The sequence below is a fragment of the Lissotriton vulgaris genome, chromosome 7 (assembly GCF_964263255.1).
Source record: "Lissotriton vulgaris chromosome 7, aLisVul1.2, whole genome shotgun sequence".
In the NCBI taxonomy this organism is placed as follows: domain Eukaryota; kingdom Metazoa; phylum Chordata; class Amphibia; order Caudata; family Salamandridae; genus Lissotriton; species Lissotriton vulgaris.
In genome coordinates this window covers 1,340,394,640-1,340,419,573 of record NC_141695.1, presented here as the reverse complement: position 1 = coordinate 1,340,419,573, position 24,934 = coordinate 1,340,394,640, and the positions used below count along the sequence as shown (strand labels likewise).

Below are 24,934 nucleotides of genomic sequence, written 5' to 3'. Positions count from 1 at the left end.
TCCATCGCTAGCTGATGCTCCCTCTCTTCCTTCCTATCCAACCACTCCTCTGGGGACAAGGAAAGGGATGGGGCGCTGGTACTGACACTGGACCCAGCAAGGGACTCCCTATCTATGGGGTCCTCACTATCTACTGGGGCCCATCCACTGTCATCATCCAACTCACATTCTTCATCAGAATCTTCAGGGCTCCCCACAGACTCACCACCCTCATGGCGTGCGGCCCGGGCCCTATCTTCGCTGCGCTCAAGATCCCTTTGATCCTTATACCACTGGACCAGGTGGTTCCTAAGTTGGTTCTGAGTATCTGACTCATCCACCACTATGTCTCTCTCTCTACAGAACCTTTCCAACTCCTGCATACTGTACCAAACTAGATCACTGAGATCAAAAACAGGCTCCATTTTGGCAGACGTTCTAGAGACAAGAAAAGTTTGACACAGGGAGCCTGGGGGTCTGAGCTAAACAGGAGAATACAATTAACAAAATTCAGCAAGATTCCTATCTCAGAGAACTTGCACTCCTATGTCCAGTGTAACACACACTCATTCACACACAACCCTCTCCTCGGACCGGTAAGGCAGTTTCTACCACCCCTGATTTTCTCAACCTGACCACAAGCGACACAGGTACCAAACTCTGGGAGCAGGGCGGGGAACAAGGTACTGGACAAAGTACAAAATGACACCTTTCAGGAGAAGCAACACTGATCTTCACCTAAAAAACAATAATCCCCAAAATGTGGTTATCTAAAAATGTAGAGCTTTGAAGTGTGGCCTGTCGCCACTGTGGTTCAGCGCAAACACAAATCCTTATCCTCTCGCTGCTGCCAATGTTAGAAACGGGGTCCGTTGCTGGCCAGGGCTCACGCCAAAGTCAGTCAGAGACCACCACTCCTAAGTCAGGGCAAGAGAGTTACACGCCAAGATAACCCCAGCTCACCCTCTAGGTAACGTGGCGCAATTAGCAAGGCTAAACTTGGAGGCAGTATGAGTTAAGTATTTGCGCACGCACCCCAGCAACAACACCCAAGGCCCACCACAAAGGAAACTCCACACAAAGTTATATAAAAAATAGCCTTTGTATTATAGTAAAAACACATTAGATAACACACAAACTTTACAATGTGCCAACAGGCACGGGCAGAATTTACAAGGGATTATGTACAGGACAGGGCCACGTGGACCACTGTCAGGGGTAGGCACTTGTTAGAAATAATACTTGTAGGTATACACTTAGCACATAAACATATAATGACTAACACCAAAATAGTACATGTAGCACACAACCAGTAATCACTGGTAAAGAGTAAATACCTCCTACGCAACCCTAAACACTGTAGGAAAATCACGCAGGGAACTAGGACCTTATCATCAGGACCTAAGGAAGGAATACCATCACCTAAGCCGGTCACTTTTAGCAAAGGGAAGGAAACCTAAACAATCACCTATGCAGGTCACATTTAGCAAAGGAGATAAACATAAAATACCTAAGCGGGTCACTTTTAGCAAAGGTAATGGGACATCAACAATCCTCTAAGCAGGTCACATTTAGCAAAGGGGATAAACATAAAATACCTAAGCAGGTCACTTTTAGCAAAGGTAATGGGACATAAACAATCCTCTAAGCAGGTCACATTTAGCAAAGGGGATAAAAATAAAATACCTAAGCAGGTCACTTTTAGCAAAGGTAATGGGACATAAACAATTGCACATGAGGCATTAAACACATTCAGAGGTGCAGGTTAGAACATTTGCGCAAGAATCTCATCAGCAAGTAACTTACAATGCGCAGGGTGCATGTAGCACAACACTAGAATTGTCCATCAGGCCAACTGGCCTCGCAAGGGGCTGAATGCCCTGAGTCTCAATGTCAGGGAAGGCTGCGCAGTCAGCCAGGAACACAAAGCCTAAACGTAGCAGTTGCCCACAAAGTGCTGGGCAACTGGTGCAGGAAAAGTTAGGGCAACGTTGGAGCCTCGTGGGCTCAAGAACACAGGTGACTGGCACCTAAGAGCTTCAGCGCTGTAAACAAATGAAATGCCCCCAGAGCCTCTCTCAGGGCTCTAAATCAATATGGGCTGGGAGCCTCGTGGGCTTCAGAACAGATGTGGCCAAGGACCCTCTCTGGGCTCGTAAGACAACTGCCCCCTCGAGCCTCGGGGCTCGTAACTGCAAGTAGGGCTTCGTTGGAGTCCCTCACGGGGGACTCAGGCATCAAACAATGCCCCAAGTGCCTCAGGGCTCTTACACAGCTGGGCCTCTCTCAGGCCCGGTCAGCACACGGGAGGGGCGGGCACCGGCAATGTGCCCCGACGCCCTCCTCCCTTCCCTTGCTCTCCCGGCCCCACTGCGCACTCACCGGGTCTCCTGGCAGCAGCGCGGGGCTCCTCTCCCCTCGGGGAGCCTCGGGAACTCGGCCGGCTGCTTCTCTGCTGCGGGGGGCGGGACTTCTGGGTTGCCTGTCTCGGGCCGCGCTGCAATTGGTCAGCCGGCCCAATGCTTCCGGGTCGTCGCGGCGGCCCGTTTTAGGCAGGCAGGCGGACTCACAGTATCCAAGGAGTGGGCTCCCTTGTGATAATTACAAATCCAAGAACTGGGCAATGCCGGGTGGGCTCCGGCCTTTAAATAAATATATAAGGCGAGGTGGGCATTCCCTATGCCGAAAATCTGCAATAAAGCGGGCAGATGCCGGGTGGGCACCGGCTGCACAAAGAGCGCTCCCCAGCGCTCAGGGACAAAGTAAAGCGCTCTCAAGCGCCAAGAGAAGCGCGCTCAGCGCTAAAAGGAAAATAAAGCGCTCCTAGCGCTATAAGTCAAAATAAGAGCACTTCCAGGCGCTCTAAGCAAAGTATAGCTCCAGAGAGGGTCTGGAGGCAGGCAGGGGGCAAGGCAGGGCCAGAGCCAGCACACTGGGTCTCCAGGCAGGGAGACAAGCCAAGTGGCGGTCCTCCTGGTCCCAGCAGTAGCAGCAGCCCCCTCTGGCAAGGATCCACAAGCAGAACCAAATTGTATGGGGACACAGCCCCTTCTTATACTGTAAAATCCCTTTGTCTGTAGGTGCAGGGTGGGGGGAGAAACCAGTTGCAGCTGGTTTTGAAGTACCCTTGATAGCTCAACCACCCATTTCATTCACTGGCAGGGCTAGGGACATCAGTCGCACTACACGGGGTGGAGCCAGCATTGTGTGGGGAAAGTCCAGCCCCATCAGGGACCAGGTGCACTCCTCCCAAGCCATCAACATGCTAATCTCACACTCACCACCGGGCAGACCCATCCAGCCTTCCTGGAGCCAGGCTCACCAGCCAGCTCCAGCCAATCACACGGCAGGCATATTTTACATTAATATGCCAAGTCCTAGAAGTGGCTTTTCTACACATGACACACACATGCCACATACACCATTGCGAAGCATTCATTCCCACAAGCTCGCACATACCAAATTCGAGTCTGCACTCCCCACGCATCAGGAACTACCAGGGACACAGACATTCCCCATGCATCCCTATGGGAGAGCTGGCCAGCCTAACTACATGCACACACTTTACTCTGGGACACAGGGAAAAAGTGCGCACAGACCAGAAAATCATTCATGCAGATCACAGATCTAAAGCAAAAAGATTAGGGGTGAACCTGCCTTAAGGGCCAAGTCCAACAGTATTGTATTGGAACATTTATGTAGCACTTACTATCCCTACATGGGACGCTGGAGCGCTTGCTCTTCTTGATCACACGCTACGCCATGTGGGGTTTGTTGTTAGACGAGTGTGTACTTTATGTTGATCCAGTGAGGCAAGTGTTGACATGTTGTGCGCTATGACCACGGAGGTAGGTTTATCATATTATAGGACACAGGGCTTAGTAGAATGATGGATGGAGATGGGTGAAAGAGATGGGCGCAGTTGGACTTTTCACAGGTCCAGTAACATTATCATATCCCATCCGCCACTCAGTGTCAGTACTTAGCCATCCAACACTGGGTCACTTAGCCCTGCATCTGCCTCATGCTAGCCATCCTCTCTTACAATTTCAGGCGTCTCCTCTCCGACATATATATATATTTCTCAACACTCTACAGAACTCCGTCAAATCCTCAGCACTGTTGCGCTGGGAGAAATGTGTGAACACCTCTTTGCTTCCAAAGAATGGTCAGCCATTCAAAAGTGAGCCCATTCCCATTCTTCAGTACATAGCACCTCAGGCGAAGGAATATTCCTCAAAAAATCCCACTGTAGGTACTATACCCCTCCGCAAACAGCTCAATGGAAGGGAGATGGATATACATGTTGCTGGAGGGGCTGCGACCAAGTGGGAATTTTAACCCACTTTCTTTGGCAGTGTACAAAGCTTTAGCAGTTCTGGTCTGAAGTCTTAACCTCCATTGACCAAATGTATAACATCGAACTCCCCAGATTCCAGAGCGACATTCTCCTGGGTCTCCTGAATGCCCTGACTTACCCTTGAAATCCCCGCTTGGACGAGTCATCACTCTGGCTCTAAGCCCTGACAAGCAAGTATTGCTAACGCTTTCGGGTACAGCTACGATACCCACTCACTTAGACTGAATCTACAAAATCTGGGATCTCCTTGCCATGGAGAAGTTAACATACTCAGTAGAGCAGAAGCTTCCTCAATTCAACAAGATGTGGGGACCCTGTCTGAAATTCCTGTCCCAAGAATTCTTAGAGTTGACATGCCCAGCCTACTTACGCATCCTCCACCTTATACCCACAAAAAACAGTATTGACTGATATGGCACTCTCTTTCAGTTTCTAGACAAGCGATATACCTTGTTGCTATGTTGAAGGCCATCATTTCAGCTAAATAGGTAATTCATTTCCCCAACTCTACTGTCCCCATCTTTTTGTCTATTCTCTTCAGTTTTCTCCTTTTTCACTTGTTCTACCTCTCCTGCCAGTGGATGCAGTCATAGTTTTTTTTGTTTTGTTCTTTTCAATTTCAAACTCAATAAAAGGATTTGAACCTAAAATGTAATTGCCCGCATTCTACTGACTGGATCTTTGTTTTTTTGGTGTCAAATTATTTATTAAACATTTCATTTTGTTTCTAAATTGGTGCAGGATTTTTCTTGTGTTGTGTTTTATTTCATTACTGTTTGTGTGCTGCATTAATCACTTCACACTTTGCATCTAAGTAAAGTCTGAGGGGCAGATTTACAAGCCCCTTGCACCACTTTTGCGTCACTTTTCCCATGTTAAAATTGACGCAGAAAGCGCAAGGGGCTTGTAAATTTTCCCCTGAGTGTTTTGTGCCAAGCTACCAAAGGGTAGGTTAATTAAGTGACTGTTTTGGTTCACCAGAACAAGGATTGTTGTTGTTGCTTGATTTGGGTTTACAACCCCCCTCAAGCAAGAACTCAGTTTCTTTAATTCTCCTATCAAAGTGGAGAACTATTGAAACGTTTCTGAATTCAGTCTGACACCCGCGATATATAAAAAGTGAGGAATCTGCAGGTATACAAAGTATCCACTAGAAAGATTGATCCAGAAGGTAAGTAACTTTTTCTTCCATGCAGGATCGAAGATGCAACAGCAGTGCTTTGATTTCAAGTGCAGTATCTTACATCACAAGGTATTTCTCTTTTTTCCAGTGGATACTCCATATTCCTTCACTGCAGTGAGGTGGAGCATTCTGTGTTCTAGTTTAGTGCTTCATATTTAACTCGCTGATATAGAAATCCTGAAAGGTTCCACAGTTTGCACTCTTGTGACCTTGTGCGTCTTGTAATAATTTGCACTATTCTTGTTTTATTCAGGATCAGAAGAGGCCCCTCCCCCGGCTCCTCGCTCAGGTGAGAAAATCTCTCTTTTCTCTAAGATGTTATAAGACATGTAAAAGCTTTTCAGTATATCACCTGTAATTGTTATGTATTGTATTGGAACATTTATGTAGAACTTACTATCCCTACATGGGACGCTGGAGCGCTTGCTCTTCTTGATCGCACGCTACGTCATGTGGGGTTTGTTGTTAGACGAGTGTGTACTTTATGTTGATCCAGTGAGGCAAGTGTTGACATGTTGTGCGCTATGACCACGGAGGTAGGTTTATCATATTATAGGACCCAGGGCTTAGTAGAATGATGGATGGAGAAGGGTGAAAGAGATGGGCGCAGTTGGACTTTTCACAGATCCAGTAACATTATCATATCCCATCCGCCACTCAGTGTCAGTACTTAGCCATCCAACACTGGGTCACTTAGCCCTGCATCTGCCTCATGCTAGCCATCCTCTCTTACAATTTCAGGCGTCTCCTCTCCGACATATATATATATTTCTCAACACTCTACAGAACCCTGTCAAATCCTCAGCACTGTTGGGCTGGGAGAAATGTGCAAACACCTCTTTGCTTCCAAAGAATGGTCAGCCATTCAAAAGTGAGCCCATTCCCATTCTTCAGTACATAGCACCTCAGGCGAAGGAATATTCCTCAAAAAATCCCACTGTAGGTACTATACCCGTCCGCAAACAGCTCAATGGAAGAGAGATGGATATACATGTTGCTGGAGGGGTTGCGACCAAGTGGGAATTTTAACCCACTTTCTTTGGCAGTGTACAAAGCTTTAGCAGTTCTGGTCTGAAGTCTTAACCTCCATTGACCAAATGTATAACATCGAACTCCCCAGATTCCAGAGCGACATTCTCCTGCGTCTCCTGAATGCCCTGACTTACCCTTGAAATCCCCGCTTGGACGAGCCATCACTCGGGCTCTAAGCCCTGACAAGCAAGTATTGCTAACGCTTTCGGGTACAGCCACGATACCCACTCACTTAGACTGAATCTACAAAATCTGGGATCTCCTTGCCATGGAGAAGTTAACATCCTCAGTTGAGCAGAAGCTTCCTCAATTCAACAAGATGTGGGGACCCTCTCTGAAATTCCTGTCCCAAGAATTCTTAGAGTTGACATGCCCAGCCTACTTACGCATCCTCCACCTTATACCCACAAAAAACAGTATTGACTGATATGGCACTCTCTTTCAGTTTCTAGACAAGCGATATACCTTGTTTCTATGTTGAAGGCCATCATTTCAGCTAAATGGGTAATTCATTTCCCCGACTCTACTGTCCCCATCTCTTTGTCTATTCTCTTCAGTTTTCTCCTTTTTCACTTGTTGTACCTCTCCTGCCAGTGGATGCAGTCATAGTTTTTTTGTTTTGTTCTTTTCAATTTCAAACTCAATAAAAGGATTTGAACCTAAAATGTAATTGCCCGCATTCTACTGACTGGATCTTTGTTTTTTTGGTGTCAAATTATTTATTAAACATTTCATTTTGTTTCTAAATTGGTGCAGGATTTTTCTTGTGTTGTGTTTTATTTCATTACTGTTTGTGTGCTGCAATAATCACTTCACACTTTGCATCTAAGTAAAGTCTGAGGGGCAGATTTACAAGCCCCTTGCACCACTTTTGCGTCACTTTTCCCATGTTAAAAGTGACGCAGAAGTGGCGCAAGGGGCTTGTAAATCTTCCCCTGAGTGTTTTGTGCCAAGCTACCAAAGGGTAGGTTAATTAAGTGACTGTTTTGGTTCACCAGAACAAGGATTGTGGTTGTTGCTTGATTTCGGTTTACAACCCCCCTCAAGCAATAACTCAGTTACTTACATTCTCCTATCAAAGTGGAGAGCTATTGGAAAGTTTCTGAATTCAGTCTTACACCTGCGAAAGATAAAAAGTGAAGAATATGCAGGTAGACAAAGTGTCCACCAGAAAGATTGTTCCAGAAGGTAAGTAACTTTTTCTTCCATGCAGGATCGAAGATGCAACAGCAGTGCTTTGATTTCAAGTGCAGTACCTTACATCACAAGGTATTTCTCTTTTTTCCAGTGGATACTCCACATTCCTTCACTGCAGTGAGGTGGAGCATTCAGTGTTCTAGTTTAGTGCTTTATATTTAACTCGCTGACATAGAAATCCTGAAAGGTTACACAGTTTGCACTCTTGTGCACTTGTGCGTATTGTAATAATTTGCACTATTCTTGTTTTACTCAGGATCAGAACAGGCCCCTCCCCCGGCTCCTCGCTCAGGTGAGTAAATCTCTCTTTTTTCTAAGATGTTATAAGACATGTAAAAGCTTTTCAGTATATCACCAGTAATTGTTATGTATTGTATTGGAACATTTATGTAGCACTTACTTATCCCTACATGGGACGCTGGAGCGCTTGCCCTCCTTGATAGCACGCTACGCCATGTGGGGTTTGTTGTTAGACGAGTGTGTACTTTATGTTGATCCAGTGAGGCAAGTGTTGACATGTTGTGCGCTATGACCACGGAGATAGGTTTATCATATTATAGGACCCAGGGCTTAGTAGAATGATGGATGGAGAAGGGTGAAAGAGATGGGCGCAGTTGGACTTTCACAGATCCAGTGACATTATCATATCCCATCCGCCACTCAGTGTCAGTACTTAGCCTTCCAACACTGGGTCACTTAGCCCTGCATCTGCCTCATGCTAGCCATCCTCTCTTACAATTTCAGACGTCTCCTCTCCGACATATATATATATATATTTCTCAACACTCTACAGAACCCCGTCAAATCCTCAGCACTTTTGTGCTGGGAGAAATGTGCGAACACCTCTTCGCTTCCAAAGAATGGTCAGCCATTCAAAAGTGAGCCCATTTCCATTCTTCAGTACATAGCACCTCAGGCGAAGGAATATTCCTAAAAAGATCCCACTGTTGGTACTATACCCCTCCGCAAACAGCTCAATAGAAGAGAGATGGATATACATGTAGCTGGAGGGGCTGCGACCAAGTGGGAATTTTAACCCACTTTCTTTGGCAGTGTACAAAGCTTTAGCAGTTCTGGTGTGAAGTCTTTGCCTCCATTGACCAAATGTATAACATCAAACTCCCCAGATTCCAGAGCTACATTCTCCTGGGTCTCCTGAATGCCCTGACTTACCCTTGAAATCCCTGCGTGGACGAGCCATCACTCTGGCTCTAAGCCCTGACAAGCAAGTATTGCTAACGCTTTCTGGTACAGCTAAGATATCCACTCACTTAGACTGAATCTACAAAATCTGGGATCTCCTTGCCATGGAGAAGTAAACATACTCAGTACAGCAGAAGCTTCCTCAATTCAACAAGATGTGGGGACCCTGTCTGAAATTCCTGTCCCAAGAATTCTTAGAGCTGACATGCCCAGCCTACTTACGCATCCTCCACCTTATACCCACAAAAAACAGTATTGACTGATATGGCACTCCCTTTCAGTTTCTAGACAAGCGATATACCTTGTTTCTATGTTGAAGGCCATCATTTCAGCTAAATAGGTAATTCATTTCCCCAACTCTACTGTCCCCATCTCTTTGTCTATTCTCTTCAGTTTTCTCCTTTTTCACTTGTTGTACCTCTCCTGCCAGTGGATGCAGTCATAGTTTTTTTTTTTGTTTTGTTCTTTTCAATTTCAAACTCAATAAAAGGATTTGAACCTAAAATGTAATTGCCCGCATTCTACTGACTAGATATTTGTTTTTTTGGTGTCAAATTATTTATTAAACATTTCATTTTGTTTCTAAATTGGTGCGGGATTTTTCTTGTGTTGTGTTTTATTTTATTACTGCTTGTGTGCTGCATTAATCACTTCACACTTTGCATCTAATTAAAGTCTGAGGGGCAGATTTACAAGCCCCTTGCACCACTTGTGTGTCACTTTTCCCATGTTGAACGTGATGCAGAAGTGGCGCAAGGGGCTTGTAAATCTTCCCCTGAGTGTTTTGTGCCAAGCTACCAAAGGGTAGGTTAATTAAGTGACTGTTTTGGTTCACCAGAACAAAGATTGTGGTTGTTGCTTGATTTCGGTTTACAACCCCCCTCAAGCAATAACTCAGTTACTTACATTCTCCTATCAAAGTGGAGGGCTATTGGAAAGTTTCTGAATTCAGTCTTACACCTGCGAAAGATAAAAAGTGAAGAATCTGCAGGTAGACAAAGTATCCACCAGAAAGATTGTTCCAGAAGGTAAGTAACTTTTTCTTCCATGCAGGATCGAAGATGCCACAGCAGTGCTTTGATTTCAAGTGCAGTACCTTACATCACAAGGTATTTCTCTTTTTTCCAGTGGATACTCCACATTTCTTCACCGCAGTGAGGTGGAGCATTCTGTGTTCTAGTTTAGTGCTTCATATTTAACTCGCTGACATAGAAATCCTGAAAGGTTCCACAGTTTGCCCTCTTGTGCACTTGTGCGTCTTGTAATAATTTGCACTATTCTTGTTTTACTCAGGATCAGAACAGGCCCCTCCCCCGGCTCCTCGCTCAGGTGAGAAAATCTCTCTTTTCTCTAAGATGTTATAAGACATGTAAAAGCTTTTCAGTATATCACCAGTAATTGTTATGTATTGTATTGGAACATTTATGTAGCACTTACTATCCCTACATGGGACGCTGGAGCGCTTGCTCTTCTTGATCGCACGCTACGCCATGTGGGGTTTGTTGTTAGACGAGTGTGTACTTTATGTTGATCCAGTGAGGCAAGTATTGACATGTTGTGCGCTATGACCACAGAGGTAGGTTTATCATATTATAGGACCCAGGGCTTAGTAGAATGATGGATGGAGAAGGGTGAAAGAGATGGGCGCAGTTGGACTTTTCACAGATCCAGTGACATTATCATATCCCATCCGCCACTCAGTGTCAGTACTTAGCCATCCAACACTGAGTCACTTAGCCCTGCATCTGCCTCATGCTAGCCATCCTCTCTTACAATTTCAGACGTCTCCTCTCTGACATATATATATATCTCTCAACACTCTACAGAACCTCGTCAAATCTTCAGCACTGTTGCGCTGGGAGAAATGTGCGAACACCTCTTCGCTTCCAAAGAATGGTCAGCCATTCAAAAGTGATCCCATTCCCATTCTTCAGTACATAGCATCTCAGGCGAAGGAATATTCCTCAAAAAATCGCACTGTAAGTACTATACCCCTCCGCAAACAGCTCAATGGAAGAGAGATGGATATACATGTTGCTGGAGGGGCTGCAACCAAGTGGGAATTTTAACCCACTTTCTTTGGCAGTGTACAAAGCTTTAGCAGTTCTGTTCTAAAGTCTTTGCCTCCATTGACCAAATGTATAACATCGAACTCCCCGGATTCCAGAGCTACATTCTCCTGGGTCTCCTGAATGCCCTGACTTTCCCTTGAAATCCCCGCGTGGACGAGCCATCACTCTTGCTTAAGCCATGGCAAGCAAGTATTGCTAACGCTTTCGGGTACAGCTACGATACCCACTCACTTAGACTGAATCTACAAAATCTGGGATCTCCTTGCCATGGAGAAGTTAACAACCTTAGTAGAGCAGAAGCTTCCTCTATTCAACAAGATATAGGGACCCTGTCTGAATTTCCTGTCCCAAGAATTCTTAGAGTTGACATGCCCAGCCTACTTACGCATCCTCCACCTTATACCCTCAAAAAACAGTATTGACTGATATGGCACTCCCTTTCAGTTTCTAGACAAGTGAAACACCTTGTTTCTATGTTGAAGGCCATCATTTCAGGTAAATAGGTAATTCATTTCCCCAACTCTACTGTCCCCATCTCTTTGTCTATTCTCTTCAGTTTTCTCCTTTTTCACTTGTTGTACCTCTCCTGCCAGTGGATTCAGTCATAGTTTTTTTTTGTTTTGTTCTTTTCAATTTCAAACTCAATAAAAGGATTTGATCCTAAAATGTAATTGTACGCATTCTACTGACTGTATTTTTGTTTTTTTGATGTCAAATTATTTATTAAACATTTCATTTTGTTTCTAAATTGGTGCGGGATTTTTCTTGTTTGGTGTTTTATTTCATTACTGTTTGTGTGCTGCATTAATCACTTCACACTTTGCATCTAAGTAAAGTCTGAGGGGCAGATTTACAAGCCCCTTGCACCACTTTTGCGTCACTTTTCCCATGTTAAAAGTGACGCAGAAGTGGCGCAAGGGGCTTGTAAATCTTCCCCTGAGTGTTTTGTGCCAAGCTACCAAAGGGTAGGTTAATTAAGTGACTGGTATCCAGTATTAGGGGTGTCTTTCATAGATTCACATGCCTGAATCATTCCCCGTCGTCGAGACGGGAGCCTCCGGTACATAGAAAAGTAATGTCCTATAGACATACATAGAGAAAATAGGCCTAAGGGCCTCACCTTAGTAGCCTATCCTTGTCCTTATGCAAAAAGGACCAAACTCTTAGAGTCAGCCAATCAGCTATCACCTCCCTCTAGAACCTTCCTGACAGCAGCCTCAGTCTCTCAGATGTTCTACTGCACGTTGTGCTAGGGAGTCTCCAGCCTGAGTTCTCCTCAGGATCTCTTCAAAAAACAACTTGTTCACTTTTAAAAGTGACTTCTTTCTTCTAAATCTCGACAAGGATTACTTCAAACCACCTATCACTGCAGTAAGTTATTTATTTCTTCAAAATTCTGACATGTCTGAATCCCAGAAGAAAGCCCTGTTCAGGGCCTGCTCTTCATGTGGGAAAGAAAGGCTACATGTTGAGGATAAGCATGCTCTATGCTTATATTGCCTTTATCCAGACCACGTCCCTAAAGACTGTAAGATATGTAGGTCTTTCCCTAACAAGACCTTGAGGGACAGAGAAGGTTGCCTGCTCATCTGGCTGGACAGGCTTAAGGAGAGGGAAAATGTGGAATCTTCAGTGGGGAGCATTTCAATGACCTCAGAAGTCTCCCTGAAGAGGCCAAGGGTGGCTTCCCCTGGCCCCTCAGACACTCCTCCTATGAAGGCACAGAAGAAGTCTTCAGAGGCAAGATCTACGAAATCTTCAGTGTCTGTAAAGCACTCTCAGACTTTTAAGAAGCCTACACAGTCATCCAGCAAACTTGCGACATCCTCCTCAGCGCAAAAAAGAATTATGGCGCCAGTTCACGTCACCACAGCGACGAAGACTGTGTCGACGACGACAGCGTCGTCGGTTTTCCCATCGACGACGACAACTCCTTCATCGTCGTCAGCAGGTAAACCTATTCCGTCTATAATTCTGCTGAAACCGTCGTCGACGTCCAAAACCTCGTCGACGACGAAGATTGTCCCGTCGACGACGGTGTCGTCGATGAAGAGCCCCCCGTCGACGGGTATGTTGACGACGAAGACGTCGACGACGAAGACGTCAACGATGAAGACGTTGACGACGAGATCACCGTCGACGACGAGATCACCGTCGACGAGGAATGAAGCGTCGACGAGCGCATCGTCGACGAGCGCATCGTCGACGAAGGCGTCGACGATGATTAAAATATCGTCTACGGAGGCACCGTCGACAAAGGTCTTACCGTCGACGAGGACACCGTCGACCGGGGAATCGTCGTCGACTTTGGCCATTTCCGAGCCGTGGAAGAAAGCCAAGCTGGTAGAAACGTCGTCTCTGACCCTGCCACCGTCGACAACACCAGAAACGTCGGCAGGGGCTCCTGCAGCAGGTTCTGCGTCTGGCAAACTAACCAAGAAGCAGATTACACCGGAAACAACGTCACCAAGTAAAATGCAAACTCATTTGCCTACAGAAATTCTCCAGAGTGAAGAATCTGAAGAAGAAGAACTCCTGGATCAGGCTACTTCCATTTCGGACCTTCACGTCAAATGTCAGAGCACGGACGAGGAACAGGAGGAAATGAGCTACCAGGAACACTCTTTCCAAGCTCATGTCCGCACGGAGGTCACCCCGATGGTATGCCTTCCCACTTCAATTGTTAATAACCTTAAATTCCTTATCCAGGACTACAAACAACGTTTCCCGGAAACACCGGCAACTGAGACAGGGTCCCCAACGCCTGCTACAATCACACCAGTGGCAGCCCCAAAACAGACACGGCCAGCTACTCAGGTCCGCCATGAGAAAGTGCCACCTCAGGTGATAGAATCATCAGATGAGGAAGATGAGGAACTGGAAGAGGGGGAAGTCCAAGAAATCCAGTCGGACCACGAAGAAGAGGAAGAGTATGTGGCATCTTCCCCAGCTTCACCCCAACCACGCCAGGCAGATTCACCACCAGTGGACATTGGCGGTTTCCATAGAATAGTGGAAAGGGCGGCAAAGCGATTTCATATGGTGTGGAATCAACTGAGACGGAGTGCTTCTTACATGACTTCAAGGAGCAAACACAGAAAACAGCGAAGTCTATCCCAATAATAGAATTTCTCTGGGACCAGGGAAAGAAACTGATGCTGACGCCGGCCTCTGTACATGCGGTTGTTCCACGCCTGGATAAAAAATACAAGGCTCCAACCACAGCGGCAGCTTGCCTAAATGGGCACCCGAAACAGGATTCGGTCGTAACCCAGGCGGCCCAAAAGAATTCTCGCAACCCTTCCTCTCCTCTGTCAGCCCCTCCGGACAAGGAAGGCAGGAAGTTAGACACAATCGGTAAGCGGTTTACAACAACATCGGCCATGACCATCAAGGTGGCCAACTCCATAGCCCTGTTGGGGCGTTATAACCGCCAGCTCTGGGAAGATATAGTCCCATATATAGCGGAACTGCCAGACACAGTTCAGGAGGAAGTCAAGGCACTGCTTACGGAGGGCTCAAACCTCGGCAGCTGAGATCATTGATTGTGCCATAGATGCAGCCATGACTGGCTTTCGACAACTAGCTGGGGCAGCAGTCCTGCGCCGTCAAGGATGGCCTAAGGCAACGTCATTCAGACAAGAGGTGCAGACGAAAGTGCTGGACATGCCCTTCGACGGCCAACACCTTTTTGGGGACAAGATTGACGAGGCGCTCCAAACGATAAAGAAAGACACTGATATTGCCAGAGCACTTGGTACTTTACAGGCACGGAACCAGTCCTTTCGAGGCAACAAATCCAGGGGCCAGTCCTCCTACAGGGGATCCTATCAAAATAGGTCCTCGTATTCCTACCAGAATAAATCCCAGTACCAACAGAAGCAGCAACAAGGTCGTCAGACTTCTTATGGGAGGTCAAACTTCAGGGGCAAAAACCAGAGGAGGGGCACTGGCGGCCGCCAGTGACCAATTACTCCAGCCAGTCCAGCAACTATATCCCTCATTAAAGATTGGAAGAAAATTGACCCATTTCCTAGACAATTGGCATCTCATCACCACAGATCGGTGGGTACTTCAATTAATAAGATTCGGCCATTCCCTGGAATTCACCACCATCCCACCCGCAACCCCTCCCCGCAGGCTGCCACACAAACATCTACGCCTGCTACTCCAGGAAATATCTGCGATGTTGAAGAAAGGAGCAATCGAACGAGTTCCATCGTCTCTAAGAGGGAAAGGATTCTATTCCCGCTTCTTTCTTATACGCAAGAAGGAGAAAAAGTGGAGGCCCATTCTAGACCTCAGGTCTCTCAACTCTTTCCTGAAGAGTCAGTCGTTCAGGATGGTGACGATCCAAGAAATACTAGGCATACTGGAAAAAGGAGATTTTATGACATCTTTGGATCTCCAGGATGCCTACTACCACATCCCGATCCTCAAGGGTCACAGAAAATTCCTGAGATTCGAGGTGGCAGGACAGCACTTCCAATTCAAAGTCCTACCGTTTGGCCTCAAATCCGCACCGCGGATTTTCACCAAGTGCCTTTCGCCTGTGGCAGCTTTCCTGCGTCAAATGGGTCACCAAGTCTTCCCCTATCTAGACGAGTGACTGGTAAAGGCACCCTCAGCTGCAGGCGCGATCGAATCTTCCAACGCCTGCACCAATCTTTTTCAGCAGCTAGGATTAACTCTCAATCACGAGAAATCCTGCATGACCCCAACGAGAAACATCACCTTCCTCGGGCGACCTTGAACACGGAATGCGCAAGGGCATTTCCTTCAAAGGAGAGGAAGAACAAAATAATATCTCTGGCCACGGCTGTGGCATCAAAGAAGTCCCTAAAAGTTCGAACCTACAAATCACTCCTAGGAATGATGTCTTCTTGTATACTCCTCATCCCTCACTGCAGACTCAGGATGCGCCCATTGCAAGAAGCCCTCACGAACCAATGGACACAGAGTACAGGTTCTTTCGAGTACATTGTGAAGATAACACCACAAATAGCCAAGAGCCTAACATGGTGGAAAAATCACAAGAATGTGTCTATAGGTCTGCCGTTCCTGCTTCCAGCAGCAACTTTGGTGATCACCACGGATGCATCCCTGGAAGGAGGGGAGCTGTCCTCCAGGACCTCCGAATAAGCGGCAAATGGACAAATCAGGAAATGCAACTCCATATCAATCTTCTGGAGCTGAGAGCTGTGTACCTGGCACTACAAGCCTTTTTACCACGCATCCAGAACTCCCAGGTGCTCGTCAGAACGGACAACACCACGACGATGCACTATCTCAACAAACAGGGGGGAACGCGTTCGCTCACTCTATCACGCGAATCGCAAAAGGTCTGGAACTGGCTTGTACTCCATGGGATCATGCTCAGGGCGGACTATGTCCCGGGCAAGGACAACACCATTGCGGACGCCCTAAGCAGACAGAAATCCCTCTCCCACGAATGGGAGCTCGACAAGAGTACGCTGGATCACATATTCTCAGAATGGGGAGTCCCAGGAATCAACCTGTTTGCCACCAAGGAGAACGCCAAATGCTCAAACTACGCAAGCTGGCGTCCCCAACCAAGGTCACTCGGAAATGCTTTTTCCATCGGTTGGTTCAGCGTATTTGCGTACGCTTTTCCGCCATTTCCGATGATTCCCAGGGTCCTCAGGAAGATGAAGGCGGAGCCTTGTACCCTGATCCTAATTGCCCCGTTCTGGCCGAGGCAGCACTGGTTCTCGGATCTTCATCGCCTCTCCATCAGGACACCGATCCGTCTGAAGCAGCACCCGAACCTGCTGACAATGTCCAACGGGCAGGTGCAACACCCGAACCTGCAATCGCTCAGGTTATCGGCCTGGCTCCTGAGCACAGAGAGTTCTGTCATCTAAACATCCCTCAGGAATGCAGGGACGTGCTGGCAAAAGCAAGAGCAGACAGTACCAACAAAACATACTCTCTAAAATGGAAACGATTCTGCATATGTTGTTTAGAGAAAGGCGTGAGACCACTCCATATCACACCCGAACAGATATTTCCATATCTACTGCACTTGGCACAGTCAGGACTGGCGCATGCATCCATAAAGGTGCATTTGGCGGCCATTTCACGATACACCAGGACCTTCAAAGGACCGTCTCTTTGGTCCAATAGGCTTATCAAGCAGTTCCTAAAGGGAGTATATAGATCCTTCCCAAGACCTAGAAGGGTCCCACCGACATGGCACCTCAATTTAGTCCTCAACCAACTCATGAGGCACCCTTTTGAGCCCATTCATCGAGCATCCATCAAGTACATCTCATGGAAGACGGCTCTGCTGCTCGCTCTAACATCTGCCAGAAGAGTAAGCGAGCTACAGGCTCTATCCATTCAGGAACCCTTCATGCAGTTCAAACAGGACAGGGTGGTGCTGAGGACAAATCCCAAGTTCATACCGAAAGTGCCTTCAGACTTTCACCTTAATGAACCGATGGTTCTACGTTCTTTCTTTGCGAACCCTACCACTGCAGCAGAAAGGACGCTACACTCCTTGGACCTCAAAAGGTGTCTAAAGTTTTACATAGACAAAACAAAGAGCTTCAGGAAGTCATCACAGCTTTTCGTGGCCTACAGTAGGCCAAGGATGGGTATGCCTCTAACGAAACAGAGCATCTCAAGGTGGATCTCCTCAGCGATAGCATTCTGCCATGACAGGGCCTGACGGCCTTTGAGTGCTAATGTTAAAGCGCATTCCACCAGAGCGATGTCCACATCAGCAGCGCTGTTCGCTGGAGTGCCGATTTTGGACATATGTAGAGCGGCGACGTGGAAGTCACCGCACACCTTCTCCAGACACTACTGCCTGGATGCTGAACTTCTGAAGGATGCAGCAGTGGGCCAGGCGGTGCTTCGCCATCTATTCCAGTGAGGTGAGCCTTCCAACATCCCCCATCCTGGTATGCACATCTCTTGCTGTTATAATATTTTGATATATGCTAATGTTTCAAAGTCGCATGGTAATATGTGTATTATCTAAAATGACTATGTAGCATGATTATTTCAGAAATGTGCATAATGTATTGCTGACTACTCTGATTCAGGCATGTGAATCTATGAAAGACACCCCTAATACTGGATAAGAAACGCGTTACTTACCTGTAACAGCAGTTATCCAGTATTGGTGTCTTTCATAGATTCACATGCAACCCTCCCGCCTCCCCTGGAAGGACTCAGGTTTCTCTCTAATGGTATTACGCCTACCTAGCTTGGTGCGTACGAAAATCTGAGAGACTGAGGCTCCTGTCAGGAAGGTTCTAGAGGGAGGTGATAGCTGATTGGCTGACTCTAAGAGTTTGGTCCTTTTTGCATAAGGACAAGGATAGGCTACTAAGGTGAGGACCTTAGGCCTTTTTTCTCTATGTATGTCTATAGGACATTACTTTTCTCTGTACCGGAGGCTCCCGTCTCGACGACGGGGAATCATTCAGGCATGTGAATCTATGAAAGACACCAATACTAGATAACTGCTGTTACAGGTAAGTAACACGTTTCTTTTGGTTCATCAGAACAAGGATTGTGGTTGTTGCTTGGTTTGGGTTTATAACCCCCTCAAGCAATAACTCAGTTACTTACATTCTCCTATCAAAGTGGAGAGCTATTGGAAAGTTTCTGAATATTTCTTACACCTGCGAAAGATAAAAAGTGAAGAATCTGCAGGTAGACAAAGTATCCACCAGAAAGATTGTTCCCGAAGGTAAGTAACTTTTTCTTCCAAGCAGGATCTAAGATGCCACAGCAGTGCTCTGTTTTCAAGTGCAGTACGGTATTTCTCTATTTTCCAGGGGATACTCCACATTCCTGCACTGCACTGAGGTGGAGCATTCTGTATTCTAGTTTAGTGCTTCAAATGTAACTATGTGACATAGAAATCCTGAAAGGTTCCACAGTTTGCACTCTTGTGCACTTGTGCGTCCTGTAATATTTTGCACTATTCTTGTTTTACTCAGGATCAGGACAGGCCCCTCCCCCGGCTCCTCGCTCAGGTGAGAAAATCTCTCTTTTCTCTAAGATGTTATAGGACATGTAAAAGTTTTCCAGTATATCACCAGTAATTGTTATGTATTGTATTGGAACATTTATATAGCACTTACTATCCCTACGTGGGACACTAGATCGCTTGACCTCGTGGATAGCACGCTACGCAATTTGTGGTGTGTTGTTAGATAAGTGTGTACTTTATGTTGATCCTGTGAGGCAAGTGTTGACATGTTGTGTGCTATGACCACGGAGGTAGGTTTATTATATTATAGGCACCAGGGCTTAGTAGAATGATGGATGGAGAAGGGTGAAAGAGATGAAGTCTTATCCAGTATTGGGGGATCTTTCATAGATTCACATGCCTGAATCATTCCCCGTCGCTGAGGCAGGAGTCCCATGGTAATAATACATACAAAAGCAGTGCCTTCGAAAAAATGTATAGTAGGCTGACAAGACTGTAGGCCCCAAAAGGCCCAAAACTTAGCAGCCTATCTACCTCATTATATGAAAAGAACTGAAAGTAGTTCCAACCAATCAGCTGTCAGCACCCTCTAGAACCTTCCCAGCAGAGGCAGTGCTCCTCAGATTTTCACCACACGTCGTGTGGAAGGGAGTCTCCCTGACTGCCTACTCAGTTTTTCTACTTTTCACTTCAGGATGTCTGAGAAGAAAGCCCTTTTCAAGGCCTGCAGGACCTGTGATAAAAAGAGGGTCCATGTAGATGATCATCAAAAAGACTGCATCTACTGCCTGCATCCAAATCACATTGTGAAGAATTGTAGGATTTGTCGCACCTTCCCTGCCAAAACCATCAGGGACAGGGAAGCGAGGGTTCTTTTATGGCTCAAATCATCTTCTACAGCTGATGAGGACAGAGCTTCAACTTCCAGCAAAAGAGCCAGATCCAGGGATAGCTCTTCTCCTGAGAGGAAAAAACATCACAAATCCTCTCATGGTGCTTCAGAACCCAAAAGGAGGTAATCTTCTCCTCCTCTTGACTCTCCATCTTCTCCGCCTTCAGGATCTTCAGCGTCTAAAACAGTGAGTAAAGCCCAGGCAAAAACTGTTTCACTGGTGTCTTCTCACACAGTCTCTGGGACGTCTACCACCTCAAACTCTTCTGCTACGGTGTCTACTTCTGCTATAAAATCACCTATTGTGTCAGCCAAGGTTTCTTCAAAGAGATCTTCTGGGGCTAAGGACAGTTCTTCAATTTTACCCAAATCATCGTCGACGACCATACCATTGACGACAGTTCCATCGTCAACGAAGTCATCGTCGACGAAAGCCCCGTCGACATCAAAGTCATCGTCGATGAAGAGCCCGTCGACGTCGAAGATCTCATCGACGAAGAGCACGTCGACGACTGGATCATCAAAGAATAGTCCGGCGATGCCGGTCCCGTCGACGTCAGCCTCGTCGACGAAGAATCCATTGACGACGGCCCCGTCGACGACAGCTCCGTCGACGGCGGTCTCGTCGACGAAAAGTCCATCAACAGTAACACTGTCGACAATGATTCTGTCAACGACGATTCTGTAGACGACGAGTCCATCTACGACGAGCCCGTCGACGGCAATTCCATCAGCGATCCACCCGCCTCAACACATCTGATTAAGACGCCTAAATCAACAAAGAGTCCCGTCATTTCCAAAACTCCACCTGCAAGAGTCTGGCCTGCTTTACCTCAAGTGTCTCATGCTTCACCTGTGGCATACACTAATTTTCAGTTAAAAACCTATCATAGGCAGGACTATGCTAATATTTCTCCGCTACTGCCATCGCACATTTTGGAAACATATGTTGAAGAGGAGGAATCTGATGAGGAGGATGGAGACGAAGAAGGTCCCTTTGGGATTGCTCGTCATCCATCAGAATTGCGGATAAAATGTCAGGTAGAGGATGAAGAAGAGGATATTCAGGAGCATTTCTATCAAGAGGATTTGTCTACACCTTTTTCTAGACAACCATATAGATCTCCACGTACGGAGGAGACAAGTCATCTCCCTCCTTCTTTAATTCAGGACTTACATGCCATGTTGGCGGACTATCGCTAGAGGTTCCCGCCTACACCGTCCACTCCAACTGTATCTTCTGTACCGGCGGATGTACCTATGCCTCCACCACCGCAGGTTCCAGTGTCGCCAAGACACACAGTAGACCCCACTCCACAAGAGGATCAGAATACTTCCTCTTTGGATGAAGATGGAAGAGAGGAAGGCGAGCTGCCTCATGACGACGCAACTGGAGATCCGTGGGATGAATACTTAATCCCCATTCCTTCGCCTCCTTTGCCGCAACCCTCTGACTCTCCACCTGAGGACATTGGCGGCTTTCACAATATCATGCAAAGGGCTGCTGCAAGATTTGAATGCCAGTTACTATTGAGCAGTCAGACTGTTTTTTGCACGATTTTAAAAAGGGGTATGGGAAAATCACCAGGGCTATACCTATCAAAGATTTCATTTGGAAGGAAGGTCTTAAGATTATGAAGACGCCGGCTTCTATCCCTGCAGTCCTTCCTCGTATTGAAAAGAAGTATAGAGTACCGCCAGAAACTCCATCTTGTCTGGTGGGCCACCCATGTCCGGACTCTGTAATCTCGCAAGCTGCACAACAAAGGTCCAAGAATCCATCCACTCCAATCTCTATGCCACCAGATAAAGAGGGTAGAAGATTGGATTTAATAGAGAAAAAGTTCTCCACTAATGCTGCATCTTTCATCAAGGCAGTGAATTCTCTTGCAATTCTTGCCCGCTATGACCGACAGATGTGGTCAGATTTGTCTGAGTTCATAGATTTGATACCAGAAGACCGTGAACAGGAGGCACGTAAGATAGTGCTTGAAGGAGAAAGGGCTGATTCAGAGATAATAGACTGCGCCCTGGACATTGCAAATACTAACTTTAGACAGTTAGCGGGTGCTGCGGTCCTCAGACGCCAGGGTTGGCTCAGAGCAACCTCCTTCAGACCGGAAGTGCAAACAAAAATCCTTGATATGGCTTACGATAGGGACTCGCTCTTCGGTAAGCACATAGATGACACCTTACTTACCATTAAGACGGATACCGAATCCGCAAAATCACTTGGTACCCTGCAATATAAGAGAGGCTCTTTTAGAGGATCACGGGGTCGTGGTTTTTCTTCTAGGGGAAAATACCACCATCAGCAAAACAGGCAATACCATTCTCAGTATAAACAGCCGTATTACCAATCTTCATACAGGCAATCTACTTCCAGTAATTTCTCTTGTCAGGGCGGAAGACGAAGATCAAATAATCAAGGCCGAGATTCCAACAAACGTCAATGAGCTCTGCCGAATGCCAGTCCAACATTCACCCCTCCCTGTGGGCGCGGAGATCTCCACCTTTTCCCAACAATGGCGGAACATCAGATCATTTATTTATTTATTTATTTTCGAAATTTTTATAGCGCAACAAATACCCTGGGGTGTCTTGGCGCTGTGGAGCTACTAGAATCAGCCATCATCTTACTGGTTGAACAACCATGTTTTTAGGAGCCTGCAAAAGCTCATCAGGTTCGGGGCGGTCTTGATGGCCAGTGGCAAGAGATTCCAAAGTTTTGGAGTGGCCACCAGAAAACGCCTATCTCCCCAGGTGGCAGTTCTTGTACGCGGTACAGGGAGGAGACTGGTGTTAGCCGATCTTAATTGCCTTTTGGGAGTATAAAGCTGAAAAGCTTCGGTAAGGAACTTGGGTCCTATGCCATGTACTGCCTTATAGGCAATGCAGAGGGCCTTAAATTTAATGCGGCTCTCAACTCTCAGCCAGTGGAGGTGGCGGATGGCAGGGGTGGTGGGCTTGCGGCGAGGAATATTTAGAAGAATCCTTGCAGCTGCATTCTGGATAGATTGCAACTTCGTTAGGACACGCTTCTGTGTATGTAAAAAGAGAGCGTTCCCATAGTCTATTTTTGAGAAAACTAAGGTAGAGACCAGAGTTTTCCCAGCTGAGGTGGGGAGATAAGGCAGTAATTTCTTAATTTTTTTCAAAATTAAGAATGCTGAAGAGACAACCTTATTAGTGTGGAGGTCAAAGGACAGCTTACTGTCAAAGATTACTCCCAGGTTTCTGGCCTTTTCCACTGGGACAGGTGGAGGGCCCAGCTTTTCAGGCCACCAGATAGAAGACCATTCAGGGGAGAGCCTGCCGAAGGTCATGATCTCGGTCTTGTCCGAGTTAAGCCTCAGACAATTCGAGGCCATCCAGGTGCTGACCTCAAGCATGGCTCTTTGGAAGTTGGCTGCCACAGTAGAGCCGTCTCTGTGGATAGCCAGGACCAGCTGGGTATCATCTGCGTAGGATGTAAGCCGTACCCCATGGGCCTTTATTACCCTCGCCAAGTCCGCTACGTAGATATTAAATAGCATGGGACTTAGCGAGGAGCCCTGTGGGACTCCACAAGGGAGTGCAGAGATAGGGGAATAGAAATCTCCCAGCTTCACTGTCTGGGTACGGTTTTCCAGGAAAGATGAAATAAGGTCCCTGGCCAAACCGTTTATCCCCAGGGCTGAGACACGGTCGACCAGGATGGTATGGTCGACCGTGTCAAAGGCTGCCGACAGATCCAAAGGGATCAGGACAGCCGCCCCTCCCTGGTCCATGATCGCCCTGATCTCGTCAGAAGCCTTTATCAAGGCGGTCTCAGTTCCATGCCCTTTCCTGAACCCAAACTGCATTTCGTCGAGGAGTTGGTGAACCTCGACGAACTCTGAGAGTTGTCTATTCATCAGGAATTCGCATACTTTGGCAGGAAAGGGCAGACACGCAATGGGTCTGTATCTGGCCACAGCTGTAGGGTCTAGGGAAGGTTTTTTTAAAAGGGGTTTTATGACAGCCTTCTTCCACAAGCTGGGGTATTGACCTGTCTGGAATGCAGTGTTGCAAATTTCCATGAGTGGACGTGAGATCACTTCAATGAGTTTTGCCATCACGGAAGGAGGACAAGGGTCCAGAGGGGTGCCCGACTTGATGGTGGAAATGAGTCTGATAATGTTGTCCTGTGAAGTAGGTGTGAAACAGGGAAAGCGATCATGATTGTGATCAGAAATTACTTCTTCCCCAGTACAGACTCTATGTTTAGTTCTGGTATCCCCTTCAAAGGATGCATATATATCTGCCCCCTTTGTGGTAAAGAAAGTGGACAGTTGAATACAGAAGATCTGTGAGGGTTCGACCCCGGGTCCAGTAGAGGGAGTGGACAGAGTCGTAACAACAGAGAACAGCTCTCTAGCAGAATTTACGGAGTTCTCTATTTGTGCTGAGAAAAAAACAGTTTTTCGGGCAATAATCGCCTTTTTATATATTCTGAGGGCATCTTTATAGTTTTGTTTGGCTATGGGGCAATAGACTTTCCTCCACCGCCTTTCTAGGTTCCTGCAATGTTGGCGATAAAGTCTAAGATCTTCAGTGTACCAAGCGGCGGACGGAGATGCTCTATTAGGTCTAGTGAGTTTCTCCGGGGCCACTAGATCGGCGGCACTTCGAATCCAATCCTGAAAATCTGAGGCAGATAGTGCAGGGGTATCTCCTCCCTGAGGGCAGGAGAAGGCTAGGGAGTCTAACATCTGAGGGATATCCGCGTTTTTCCAGGCACGAGTCCCAACCCTGGTTCGTGGCCTGGGTAGTGAAGGATTTGCGGTCCGGGTATATAGCTGAAATATAATGGCCCTATGGTCTGACCACGTGATTGGAATGGTGTCCAGTACAGAGATGTCAGGATCGTTAGTGAACAGACCGTCTAAGGTATGTCCCGCCTGATGTGTAATGCCCTTGACCAATTGGTACAGTCCCAGATTGGAGAGATCAGCAGTAAGTTGGATGGTGTAATGGTTGTCCTGGTCTTCCAAATGGAAGTTAAAGTCTCCCAATATCATAT

At 46.8% G+C, this 24,934-nt stretch overlaps 1 protein-coding gene across 1 annotated transcript in view; it reads left to right on the top strand.

Moving 5' to 3' along the window:
* The window catches only part of LOC147703652 (uncharacterized), a 1,900,603-nt gene that overhangs the window by 1,683,152 nt on the left and 192,517 nt on the right, over positions 1-24,934 (top strand). The window contains exons 27-30 of the mRNA XM_086929537.1: positions 5,776-5,811; positions 8,008-8,043; positions 10,248-10,283; positions 19,006-19,041. Of these exons, the coding sequence (XP_086785663.1) occupies positions 5,776-5,811; positions 8,008-8,043; positions 10,248-10,283; positions 19,006-19,041 (144 nt within the window). The remainder of the gene's footprint in view (positions 1-5,775; positions 5,812-8,007; positions 8,044-10,247; positions 10,284-19,005; positions 19,042-24,934) is intronic.